The sequence below is a fragment of the Fistularia commersonii genome, chromosome 32 (assembly GCF_037954325.1).
Source record: "Fistularia commersonii isolate RoL2024-O1a breed Wild chromosome 32, RoL_Fcom_v1.0, whole genome shotgun sequence".
NCBI classification, from domain to species: Eukaryota; Metazoa; Chordata; class Actinopteri; order Syngnathiformes; family Fistulariidae; genus Fistularia; species Fistularia commersonii.
Genome location: NC_141315.1, coordinates 8,956,814 through 8,966,562, shown reverse-complemented (window position 1 = coordinate 8,966,562; position 9,749 = coordinate 8,956,814). Strand labels below are relative to the sequence as shown.

Genomic DNA, 9,749 nt, shown 5'->3' with positions numbered 1-9,749 from the left:
ACAACATCCGGCCGCCAGATGGGAAAAGGTTACTTTTCTTCTGGGTATTATTCGTCACGCTGGTAAGAGATCATAATGTAGCTTTTTATACAAAAATTAATAAAAAAATATTAAAAAATAAATTTATATTATTTTCGGGTTGAAAATACCTTGAATCCACACGTTGTTTGTAAAAAAAAAAAAACTTGTATTCATTTTTTTTTTTTTTTTTTTTGGAACTCGGTTTCGGTTCTATTGATAAAAATATCGGTTCTATCGATGAAATAGATGGACTCGGAGTACGTCAAGCGCCACCTGGGCCGGTGTTTGGTGGAGGGACTGGCCGAGGTGGCGGAGCAGCGGCCCCCGGACCCCGTCCAGTTCCTGGCCCACTGGATGTACAAGTACAACTCCATCCGAGAGTACGAAGCAAAGGTGAGTTGCAGTTACATCTTCTGGCCAGCAGGGGGCGCTATTTCACCCATGCTCCGGGTGTCGACTCCCCCTAGCGGCGGAAGCCGGTACTGCAATGTTAGGAATTTTTAGTTTTTTAATCTTTGAGGAAAAAAAATATATTTTAGGTGAAAGTGACCATAGAGGACAATTAAAGTAGCGTGATTTCAAGGTGAAATTCATAATACTTAAAAAATAGACTGTGTGCGCGCGCGTGCAAAAACAGCATCAGTCTATTTAGAGGACTGTCTCAGAAAATTAGAATATTGTGATAAAATTCTTTATCTTCTGTAATGCAATTACAAAAACAAAAATGTCATACATTCTGTATTCGTTACAAATCAACTGAAATATTGCATATCATTTTAATATTGCTGATTATGGCTTACATCTTAAGAAAACTCAAGAATCCTATCTCAAAATATTAGAATATCATGAAAAAGTAATTTTTGTTTTTTTAATTGCATTACAGAAGATAAAGAACTTTATCACAATATGCTAATTTTTGGAGACAGTCCTGTATATTGTTGTTTAGTTTTGGTTGTGTATTTGTCACCTTTACTGTTCCTTTATGTTGTCCATTATTATCTCGGTTGTTGTTGTTGTTTCTGTCTATTTATTCTTGGATGTCTTGCTATTTTCTGTCTCTCTATTTATTTTCCTTGTTTATTTTTCTGACATGATAATTGTTACGCTGCTGTGACAAATGAATTTCCCCTAATGGCGATCAATAAAATTTATCTTATCTATCTTATCCTCAAACTATCATTAAACGTTTGTGACATTTGTACGCTGCTCAAAAAAATAAAGGGAACACCAAAATAACACATCCAAGATCTGAATGAATGAAATATTCTTATGAAATACTTTGTTGTGCTGACAACAAAATCACACAAAAATGATCAATGGAAATCAAATATATCAACCCATGGAAGTCTGAATTTGGTCCAAAGTCCAAAATGAATCCATGTTGCTTCCCAAGTGGACAGTTTGATTTCACACAAGTGTGATTGACTTGGAGTTACATTGTGTCGCTTGTGTTCCTTATATTCTTTTTTTGCGCAGTGCATATAATTCAATGATTATTGCATCTATAATATGTATCCAATCGATAATATCATAATCAAAAAAGCAGACCAAAGTTCTCCCTCTCCAATGGACTCCTCCCTGATGATCGCCAACATTTTCACCTTTGTTACGTCCATCTCTGCCCCTTTCCTTCGGTGTCTCTAAACCAGAGAGTTTCTTCAACACCCTCATCCCTCTATACGGCAGACAAAGCATCGCATTATTAGATCAGAAATGGAAGAATATGCTTTTTTTGTTTTCCAGAAGAAGAAGCGTCAGGTGCTCCTGGATCGAGCGCGAGCCCAAGAGGAAAGAAAGGAACCGGAAAAGTCGGCGGAGGAGGAGGGAAAGATCGGCGAAACCTCGGGGGAACCAGAAAAAGTATTTTGTTTTAACTTGATACTTTTCTGGGTTTCCTTGGTTTTATGTAAGCCCTCAGAAATGAATCTTCCTTATCTTCCTTAAGAAAGATGAGCCCGCAGCTCTGGACGCAGGAGAAGCTCCCGAGGAGGTCGGCGGCGGGGAAGAAGAGAAAACAAACGCTTCCGGTCAGGAGGGCGGGTCGGGCGCGGACGAGAAGCAAAGCGTAGCTCCGGAAAGCAACGACGAGGAGGTGAACAAAAACAGATGTTCTTGTCTGATGTTCCGTCCATCATCTCCATCTGTTTCAACTTGTCCCACGACGCGTCTGTGTTTTATCTGAAAGGTGAAGCCGGCAGATAAACCTGTGGAGGCACGTCAGCCGACCGCCGCCCCCGCGGAGCGACCGGAAGAGGAGCCGGCCAACGGGAAGGAGATCCAAAGGGTGGAGGAGAAAACCGAGGAGGGTTCGAGCCGCGGTCGGGAGTCGGGGGACGAGCGGGGAGGGCGAGATGCGGAGGAGAAAACCGAGGAGGAGACCAAAAGTAGCCCGGCGTTAGATGAAACCGCGGAGGAGCAGGGAAGTAAACATGAGGAGGAGAAAAAAGAGGAGGCAAGAAGTAATGGAGGGTTAGATGAAACCGCGGAGGAGCAGGAGGTTGAACATGTGGAGGACAGAACCGAGGAGGCGGCGAGCCGGAGTCAAGATCTGGATGAACCCGGAGAGGAGGAGAAAACTGAGGAGTTGGGCAGGAGTCAGGAGTTAGATGAAGCCGGGGAGGAGCACGGAGGGACAGACCTGGAGGAGAAAGCTGAGGAGCGTGGAAGTAAAGACGTGGAGGAGAAAGCTGAGGAGCATGGAGGGACAGAAATGGAGGAGAAAGCTGAGGAGCGAGGAGGTAAAGACATGGAGGAGAAAGCTGAGGAGCGTGGAAGTAAAGACGTGGAGGAGAAAGCTGAGGAGCATGGAGGGACAGAAATGGAGGAGAAAGCTGAGGAGCGTGGAAGTAAAGACATGGAGGAGAAAGCTGAGGAGCGTGGAAGTAAAGACGTGGAGGAGAAAGCTGAGGAGCATGGAGGGACAGAAATGGAGGAGAAAGCTGAGGAGCGAGGAGGTAAAGACGTGGAGGAGAAAGCTGAGGAGCGTGGAAGTAAAGACGTGGAGGAAAAAGCTGAGGAGCGAGGAGGTAAAGACATGGAGGAGAAAGCTGAGGAGCGTGGAAGTAAAGACGTGGAGGAGAAAGCTGAGGAGCATGGAGGGACAGAAATGGAGGAGAAAGCTGAGGAGCGAGGAGGTAAAGACATGGAGGATAACGCTGAGGAGCGTGGAAGTAAAGACGTGGAGGAGAAAGCTGAGGAGCATGGAGGGACAGAAATGGAGGAAAAAGCTGAGGAGGTGTCGGGCCAGAACCGGGAAGTCGATAGGCTTAGGGAGGAGCATGAAGGTGAGGACGCCGAGGAGAAGACTAGAAGTAGCCGAGAGTTAGTTGAAACCACGGAGGAGCATGAAGGTCAAAACGCGGAGGAGAAAACAGAGGAGTCGTCGACGACCAAGACGGATTTGGAGCCAGACGGTGAAAGCCTGGAAGAGAAAGCCGGCGAAGCTGATGATGCCTTGAGAAGTGCAGGGGCGGAGCCAGGTGTGCTTTGCGGAAAGGAGGAAGACGAGGACCAAGAAGTTCACCAACATGAGGAAAAGGTAACAAGAGCGTTTCCTTCCGGGTGGACGCCTTCAGGAGCTCCTGAGCCGAAGGACCGTTTCTCTTCGGGAGAAACCTCCAGTGTTGGTTTGGCGGGTGGTTCACGCAGGGTTCAGAGACGTCGGACCTCAACGCGGACCGAAGCCGGGGGCGGCTGAGCTCCTCCGAACCCCAACGTTCGGACGCTGCGCCCGGTGAAGACCCCGAACCCGAGGAGGCCTCTTCTGCCCGGCAACCGTCAGCAACGGAGGAGCTGGAAACGGAGAAGTCGGGTTCTCCTTCGGCGACAAACCAAGAAAAGGTGTTCCTCAGCGTTCGGGTTCGACCCTTTGCTGAAAATAAGGCTCCGGCTCTTGTTGCATCGTCAGAAAAAACACAAGATGCTCTTCTCCGCAGGAGGAACAGGGCGGCGAGGACGCTCCGGCTGACTGCGACGTCAAAGAGGAGGGGACGGCGGCTGGCGAGACCGCAGAGACGACGACGTCCGACCAGAAGGTGGACCCCGAAGATAAACCGGCGGAGGTGATACGAGTTTAAGAAATCGATCCGCCGATTCCCCCTCTAGGCGGAACTTCAAATTTGGTAACCGAGATTTGTGTTGCTTCTCAGGAAGAAGACAAAGTGACCGATCACACCTAAACTCAGGGGGAACTGTTAGTTAGAGAACTTTTGGTCAACTAGTTCCACGTGTGCAGAAGACGGGTTGTGTCCCGGGTCGAGTCCCCTGCAAATCTGATGACACTTAGAGAAGATCTGGACCATCACTCTCGGAGACGAAGAAACCGGCGCTGAAACCTTACGTTAGATCCCAGCTCATCGCGGGCGAGTTTCTGCCTCGACCGTTGACGGGGTTGGAGCTAGAAAGACAAGACGGCTAGAGAGAAGATAACAAGCAAGAGTTTGCAGGCGGGGGTGAAAGTCTGGAGGGATACGAACAAATTATCTAACGCTAACCGCTTAGCGCTAACTGTTACATCGGGGGTTTCGCCGAGAGCCACATCAGCATAATGGTTTCCCAGTATAAATGTAACCAAGTGGAATGAAAAATAAACGTAGTCTCTTCGGACGGCTGTGTCGCCGGGTTTCCTGCGAGTTCCGTAAACGCGATCCGCGAAGATGTTTCTTGATTAACTGACATTTTTGAAATTCTGTATCTGGTCGGGACACACGGGCTCACAGAACTTCCGCAAAAGACTTTGTTTTGGGGTGTGATGTCACACAGGGATCGGCGATGTCACATGGAGGAAGCGAACTCCCTCCCCGAAGCTCACCGCAGAAGAAGAGGAGGAGGAAAGGGCGGAAGAAGCGGCGTCACTTCGAGAAGCGAGATGACTCAGACGGTGCAGCTGGACAGACAGAGCTTCTCCTGCCTGATCTGCCTGGATCTGCTGGAGGAGCCGGTGACCCTTCCCTGCGGCCACAGCTACTGCATGAGTTGCCTGAAGGCCTGGCGGGATGAGAAAGGCGTGCACAGCTGCCCCCAGTGCAGGCACACCTTCCCCCAGAGGCTGGTGCTGCTGAGAAACACCATGCTGGCGTTGGTGATGGAGGAGATGAAGAAGACGGAACCCCCCGGCGCCTCGTCCGACCAGTGCTACGCCGGACCCGGGGACGTGGCGTGCGACGTCTGCGCCGGCAGGAGGCTGAGAGCCCTCAAGTTCTGCCTGGTGTGTCAGGTGTCGTATTGCGAGAAGCACCTGCAGCCTCACTTCGAATCCACCGCCTTCAAGAAACATGAGCTGGTCAGCCCGTTGGAGAAGCTCCAGGAGAGCGTCTGCTCCCGACCCGACGAGGAGATCAGGATGCTGCGGCGCTTGGATTGGTGCACCTGTCAGGCCGCGGGGGGATATGTCAAGGTGGCGGCGGCGGCGGCGGCGGCGGTGGCCAGGCAGCGATGGCGCCAGCAGAACGACAGGAGAAGCAGGAAATCCCGCCTGCGAACAGCCAAACGAACAACCAGAGCATCGAGGGTATAAAGCAGGGGTCGGCAACCCTCTTTCATTTTTACACTGTGGTTCCGAGTGGCTTGGGAAAATAAATTTTGAATATTGAATTGAAGTGTATTTCAGTTGTGTTTATTCCTTTTTTTTTTAATTTTTAGTTCTAACTTGGAAGATTATTGTGATCTTGAAATATCAAATAAAATTATATTATTTTTTGCCGCTCAAAATAACGTCACCCTCGCGTATTTCTCCGTATTACTTTGTGAATTTCAGAAGCAACACACTACACACTTGTTTATACAAAGTGTAAAGGTAATAAAAAGCAATATATACAGTGGTTGAGAATGCTAATAGAAAAGTACAGAGAAGGCCAGAGGGAGTTGCATTGCGTTTTTGTAGACCTAGAAAAAGCATATGACAGGGTGCCAAGAGAGGCGCTCTGGTATTGTATGAGGAAGTCTGGAGTGGCAGAGAAGTATGTTAGACTGGTGCAGGACATGTATGCTCGCTGTGAGACACTGGTACGGTGTGCTGTAGGGGTAACAGAGAAGTTCAAGGTGGAGGTGGGACTCCATCAGGGATCAGCTCTGAGCCCCTTCTTGTTTGCAATGGTGATGGACAGGCTGACAGATGAGGTTAGACAGGAATCCCCATGGACCATGATGTTTGCGGATGACATTGTGATCTGTAGTGAGAGCAGACAACAGGTAGAGGAAAATCTAGAGAGGTGGAGGTATGCTCTGGAAAGGAGAGGAATGAAAGTTAGTCGCAGCAAGACAGAATATATGTGTGTGAACGAGAGGAACTCGGGTGGAGCGGTGAGGCTACAGGGAGTGGAGATCAAGAAGCTGAAGGATTTCAGGTACTTAGGGTCAACAGTCCAGAGCAACGGAGAGTGCGGAAAAGAGGTGAAGAGACGGGTCCAAGCAGGTTGGAATGGGTGGAGAAAAGTGTCAGGGGTACTATGTGATAGAAGACTATCGGCCAGAATAAGGAAAGGTGTACAAGACAGTGGTGAGACCAGCGATGATGTATGGACTAGAAACTGTTACAATGACCAAAAGACAGCAGGCAGAACTAGAGGTTGCAGAGATGAAGATGTTGAGGTTCTCTTTGGGAGTGACCAGGATGGAGAGGATCAGGAATGAATCTATCAGAGGGACGGCACATGTTCGATGTTTTGGAGAGAAGGTCAGAGAAGCCAGACTGAGATGGTTTGGTCATGTACAGAGAAGAGATAGTGAATATATTGGTAGACGGATGCTGGAATTGGAGCTGCCAGGCAGGAGGTCTCGAGGAAGACCAAAGAGAAGATTTATGGACGTAGTGAGAGAGGATATGAAGGTAGCTGGTGTGAGAGAGGAAGATACAGAGAATAGGGTTAGATGGAGAAAGTTGACTCGCTGTGGCTACCCCTAACGGGAAAAGCCGAAAGCAGAAGAAGAAGAAGATACAGTGGTACCTTTATTTTAGACGTCAAAAAGTAATTGCGGCTCCCAGTGTTTTCTTTTTCGAGAAAACCAGGTCCAAATGGCTCTTTGGGTGTTAAGGGTTGCCGACCCCTGGTATAGAGGAAGAACTGCTCCGGGACCAGAGCCTCGAAACACAACAGAAAGTCCCGATGGTGACGGGACCTCCGTCATGCAGCAACATGTTTTCGGGAAAGAAAACCAGCTCGGCTCAACTACGGGGACAGGACTCGCTCCTGAAGAGATCAGCTTATCTTATTCTATCAGTATGTTGTTTTCCTGGGGGGGGTTCCAGGAGCTTTGTTAAACTGTCTGAAGCCTGGATTTAAATGACAAAAATGCAGATGTTTCCAGAGAATTTTCAAATCCATCACCCGGATTTCAATTTTCAAACTGATCAGACAATAAGACATATTAGACGGTTGATGACCCTTGACCTTTGACCTGTTCCTGTTCCCTTTGAGCGCTACGATGCCTTTTCTTTATATTTGCATTGGCTCCAGGGAATAAAACATATTGACCACTGTTCCTTACAGACTTCTCTGTCAGCGCTGCATGATGTCTGCCGTTAAAATGTTCACTAGTTCGTCGTCCATACTCCTTATTGTGCTATTTGTATACGCATGACTGAAACAAGCCCTGAAAACAAGGAAAAAAGACATAATATATTCTGGGGGCAACATCTGAATATCCTAATATATCCTCATAATTTACTTGGCCTCGATAAAACGTTGAAACATTGAGCTTAATTCTAGGCTGACTCAGTTATTTGGGAGTAAAGTTTAAAAGTAGATTGTTTTGAAACTGTGGATGATTTACTGTCCCTGTTTTTTTTCCCCACATGCTATTTCACTGGAATTCTTCTTACGGCTGTTTGCATTCTTTTCTTTAGATTCACGGGAGAGATATTGGCAGTTGAATTCCATCCCCTCCCCACTGTGAAAAAGGGAAGTTGTGATGTCACAAAGGGGGGGTGGGCGCCGCGTTTATGATGTCACTGCTGACAACACCGGTTTCGTACGCACGTCAAACTTTTATAAGGACAAAAAATAAACGCCTTCACGACTGGCGACCAGAAGCCACGTTGGACTCCGGCCATCGCCGGATTGAAACAGCTGACTTTGCCAACATCTTCCGAGCGTTCACCAAAAGAAAGACATGGACTCGGAGTACGTCAGGAGGCACCTGGGCCGGTGTCTGGCGGAGGGACTCGCCGAGGTGGTGGAGCAGCGGCCCCTGGATCCCATCGAGTATCTGGCCCACTGGCTGTACAAGTACAACGCCAACGTGGAGTACGAAGCCAAGGTGAGCTGCCGGTCGGCTTCCCGGCCAGCAGGGGAAGCTGTGCTACCAAGTTACCAACTTATCAGCCGAGTCAGACCGACGTGCTAACCTATTAGCCGCGACTCGTGACCATAACAACTCAAAATAGCGCGCAGGTCGTCTTATCCTGCGGCAACGTCTCAATGGAGAAACGAGAGGTTTAGTGAGCATAAAGTCACCAATAAAATTGTCGAACTTAAATGTTAGCGTAAAATCGGAAGGGGGCTTCGTCTCACATGAAGTCACGACTTTTGTTTTTTTGGCAGATGAAGGAAAGGCTGGCGCTTCTTCAGGTGAAACCAGGCGAGGAAGATTCTCAGGCGGGGGCCGAGAAGAGCACGGCCAAAGATGTAGGTTGTGTTTTTAGCTTCTTCTCCTCAGACTAATCTCCGACAACTTTGCACCTGGAGCCGCTTGTCTACCAAACTTTTGCGGCGATGAAAGCTCCATTTCTTCTTCACACAGTTTGAGTCTTGTTTTAGCGGTTTTCAGCTTCGGTTCCGGTCCCAGAAAATAAGAAAGAGAGGAAAGGGCAAGGGTTGTGAAAGCGAGAGACGTCACTGTTGTGTTTTTACCCACATGTCTTGCGTGATCTCTGGAGAAGGAGGCCAAAGGGCTGGAAGGTGAAGAAAAAGCGTGAAAGAGGAGACGGCGAAGATAGAGGAAAGAAGGAGAAGTTGCCCTTGAATCCACTGAAAAATTTAATTCTGTGACGGAAAGAAAATGTGTGAAATAACCTTTCTTGGCACACAAAGAAGTTGATTGTTTACTGCAAATCAATGCATTTATTTTCCAAATAACCCACTGTTATACAAAAAAAAATCAAGATTATATGTAGATATTTTCCATTTCACAAGATGAACTGCAGGGAACCAGATGTCACCTGTTTTGCTGATGACCAAATAAATAAGTAGATTTCTCCGACTGTTTTGTACTAGAGACTCACATTGTGTGCACATTAGACGGATAAATTAGAAGATAAATGAAGGTATCAGCGTGGCACTCGAACTACTGATAGCACCGCTCTAGTTTTTAATTTTTTTAAACTTTTTTGGAGAGCGGGTCTTGAAGTCTGCAGTCGACATAGGAGGGCATCCAGGGTTGTTCCAGAAGAGCACAAAATCAACAGGAAAAAAAAATCCAATAACTTAACCATATTATTATTATTATTATTATTATTATCATTATTATTAGTAGTAGTATAATTATTATTAATAAGATGATACTTTATAGATCCCCATAGGAGAAATACTTTTGGCACGGTAACAATAACAATACCAATAAATATGAGTATAATATAAATAAAAGAAGACAATTTAAAATATTGCAAAACACCCACAAAAAATAGAAAAATCAACAATGATAACAATAGACAACAGAATTAAAATAATTATATTGCTGCTGTTGCTTTTATGATCATTGTATTATTTTATTTGCACTGGCACGAGTGGTTG

General features: G+C 46.9%; 2 protein-coding genes across 5 annotated transcripts; both read left to right on the top strand.

Moving 5' to 3' along the window:
- On the top strand, positions 1 to 4,626 carry LOC147215390 (uncharacterized). Of its 4 annotated transcripts, XM_086139808.1 has the most exons (9): positions 1 to 62; positions 268 to 414; positions 1,765 to 1,881; positions 1,967 to 2,113; positions 2,207 to 3,559; positions 3,670 to 3,879; positions 3,957 to 4,082; positions 4,170 to 4,242; positions 4,282 to 4,626. In XM_086139808.1, the coding sequence occupies exons 2-8, from the start codon at positions 268 to 270 to the stop codon at positions 4,197 to 4,199; spliced, it is 2,130 nt and encodes a 709-aa protein (XP_085995934.1). In that variant the 5' UTR covers positions 1 to 62; the 3' UTR covers positions 4,200 to 4,242; positions 4,282 to 4,626. The 4 variants fall into 4 exon arrangements, with proteins under 4 accessions (XP_085995934.1, XP_085995935.1, XP_085995936.1 ...); XM_086139809.1 differs by having other exon boundaries at positions 1,768 to 1,881; positions 4,170 to 4,626; XM_086139810.1 differs by having other exon boundaries at positions 3,670 to 3,861; positions 4,170 to 4,626.
- A 102-nt stretch (positions 4,627 to 4,728) lies between these two features.
- LOC147215389 (E3 ubiquitin/ISG15 ligase TRIM25-like) lies at positions 4,729 to 5,798 on the top strand. Its single transcript, XM_086139811.1, has one exon. The coding sequence runs from the start codon at positions 4,772 to 4,774 to the stop codon at positions 5,534 to 5,536; it is 765 nt and encodes a 254-aa protein (XP_085995937.1). The 5' UTR covers positions 4,729 to 4,771; the 3' UTR covers positions 5,537 to 5,798.
- Positions 5,799 to 9,749: the final 3,951 nt, after the last annotated feature.

Bases quoted from the DNA above. Each gene is read 5' to 3' on its own strand.
- LOC147215390 (XM_086139808.1), top strand. From the start codon at position 268: ATGGACTCGGAGTACGTCAAGCGCCACCTGGGCCGGTGTTTGGTGGAG. The intron at 415-1,764 runs GTGAGTTGCAGT...TTTGTTTTCCAG, and splicing joins TCCGAGAGTACGAAGCAAAG to AAGAAGAAGCGTCAGGTGCT. The intron at 4,083-4,169 runs GTGATACGAGTT...GTTGCTTCTCAG, and splicing joins CCGAAGATAAACCGGCGGAG to GAAGAAGACAAAGTGACCGA.
- LOC147215389 (XM_086139811.1), top strand. From the start codon at position 4,772: ATGTCACACAGGGATCGGCGATGTCACATGGAGGAAGCGAACTCCCTC.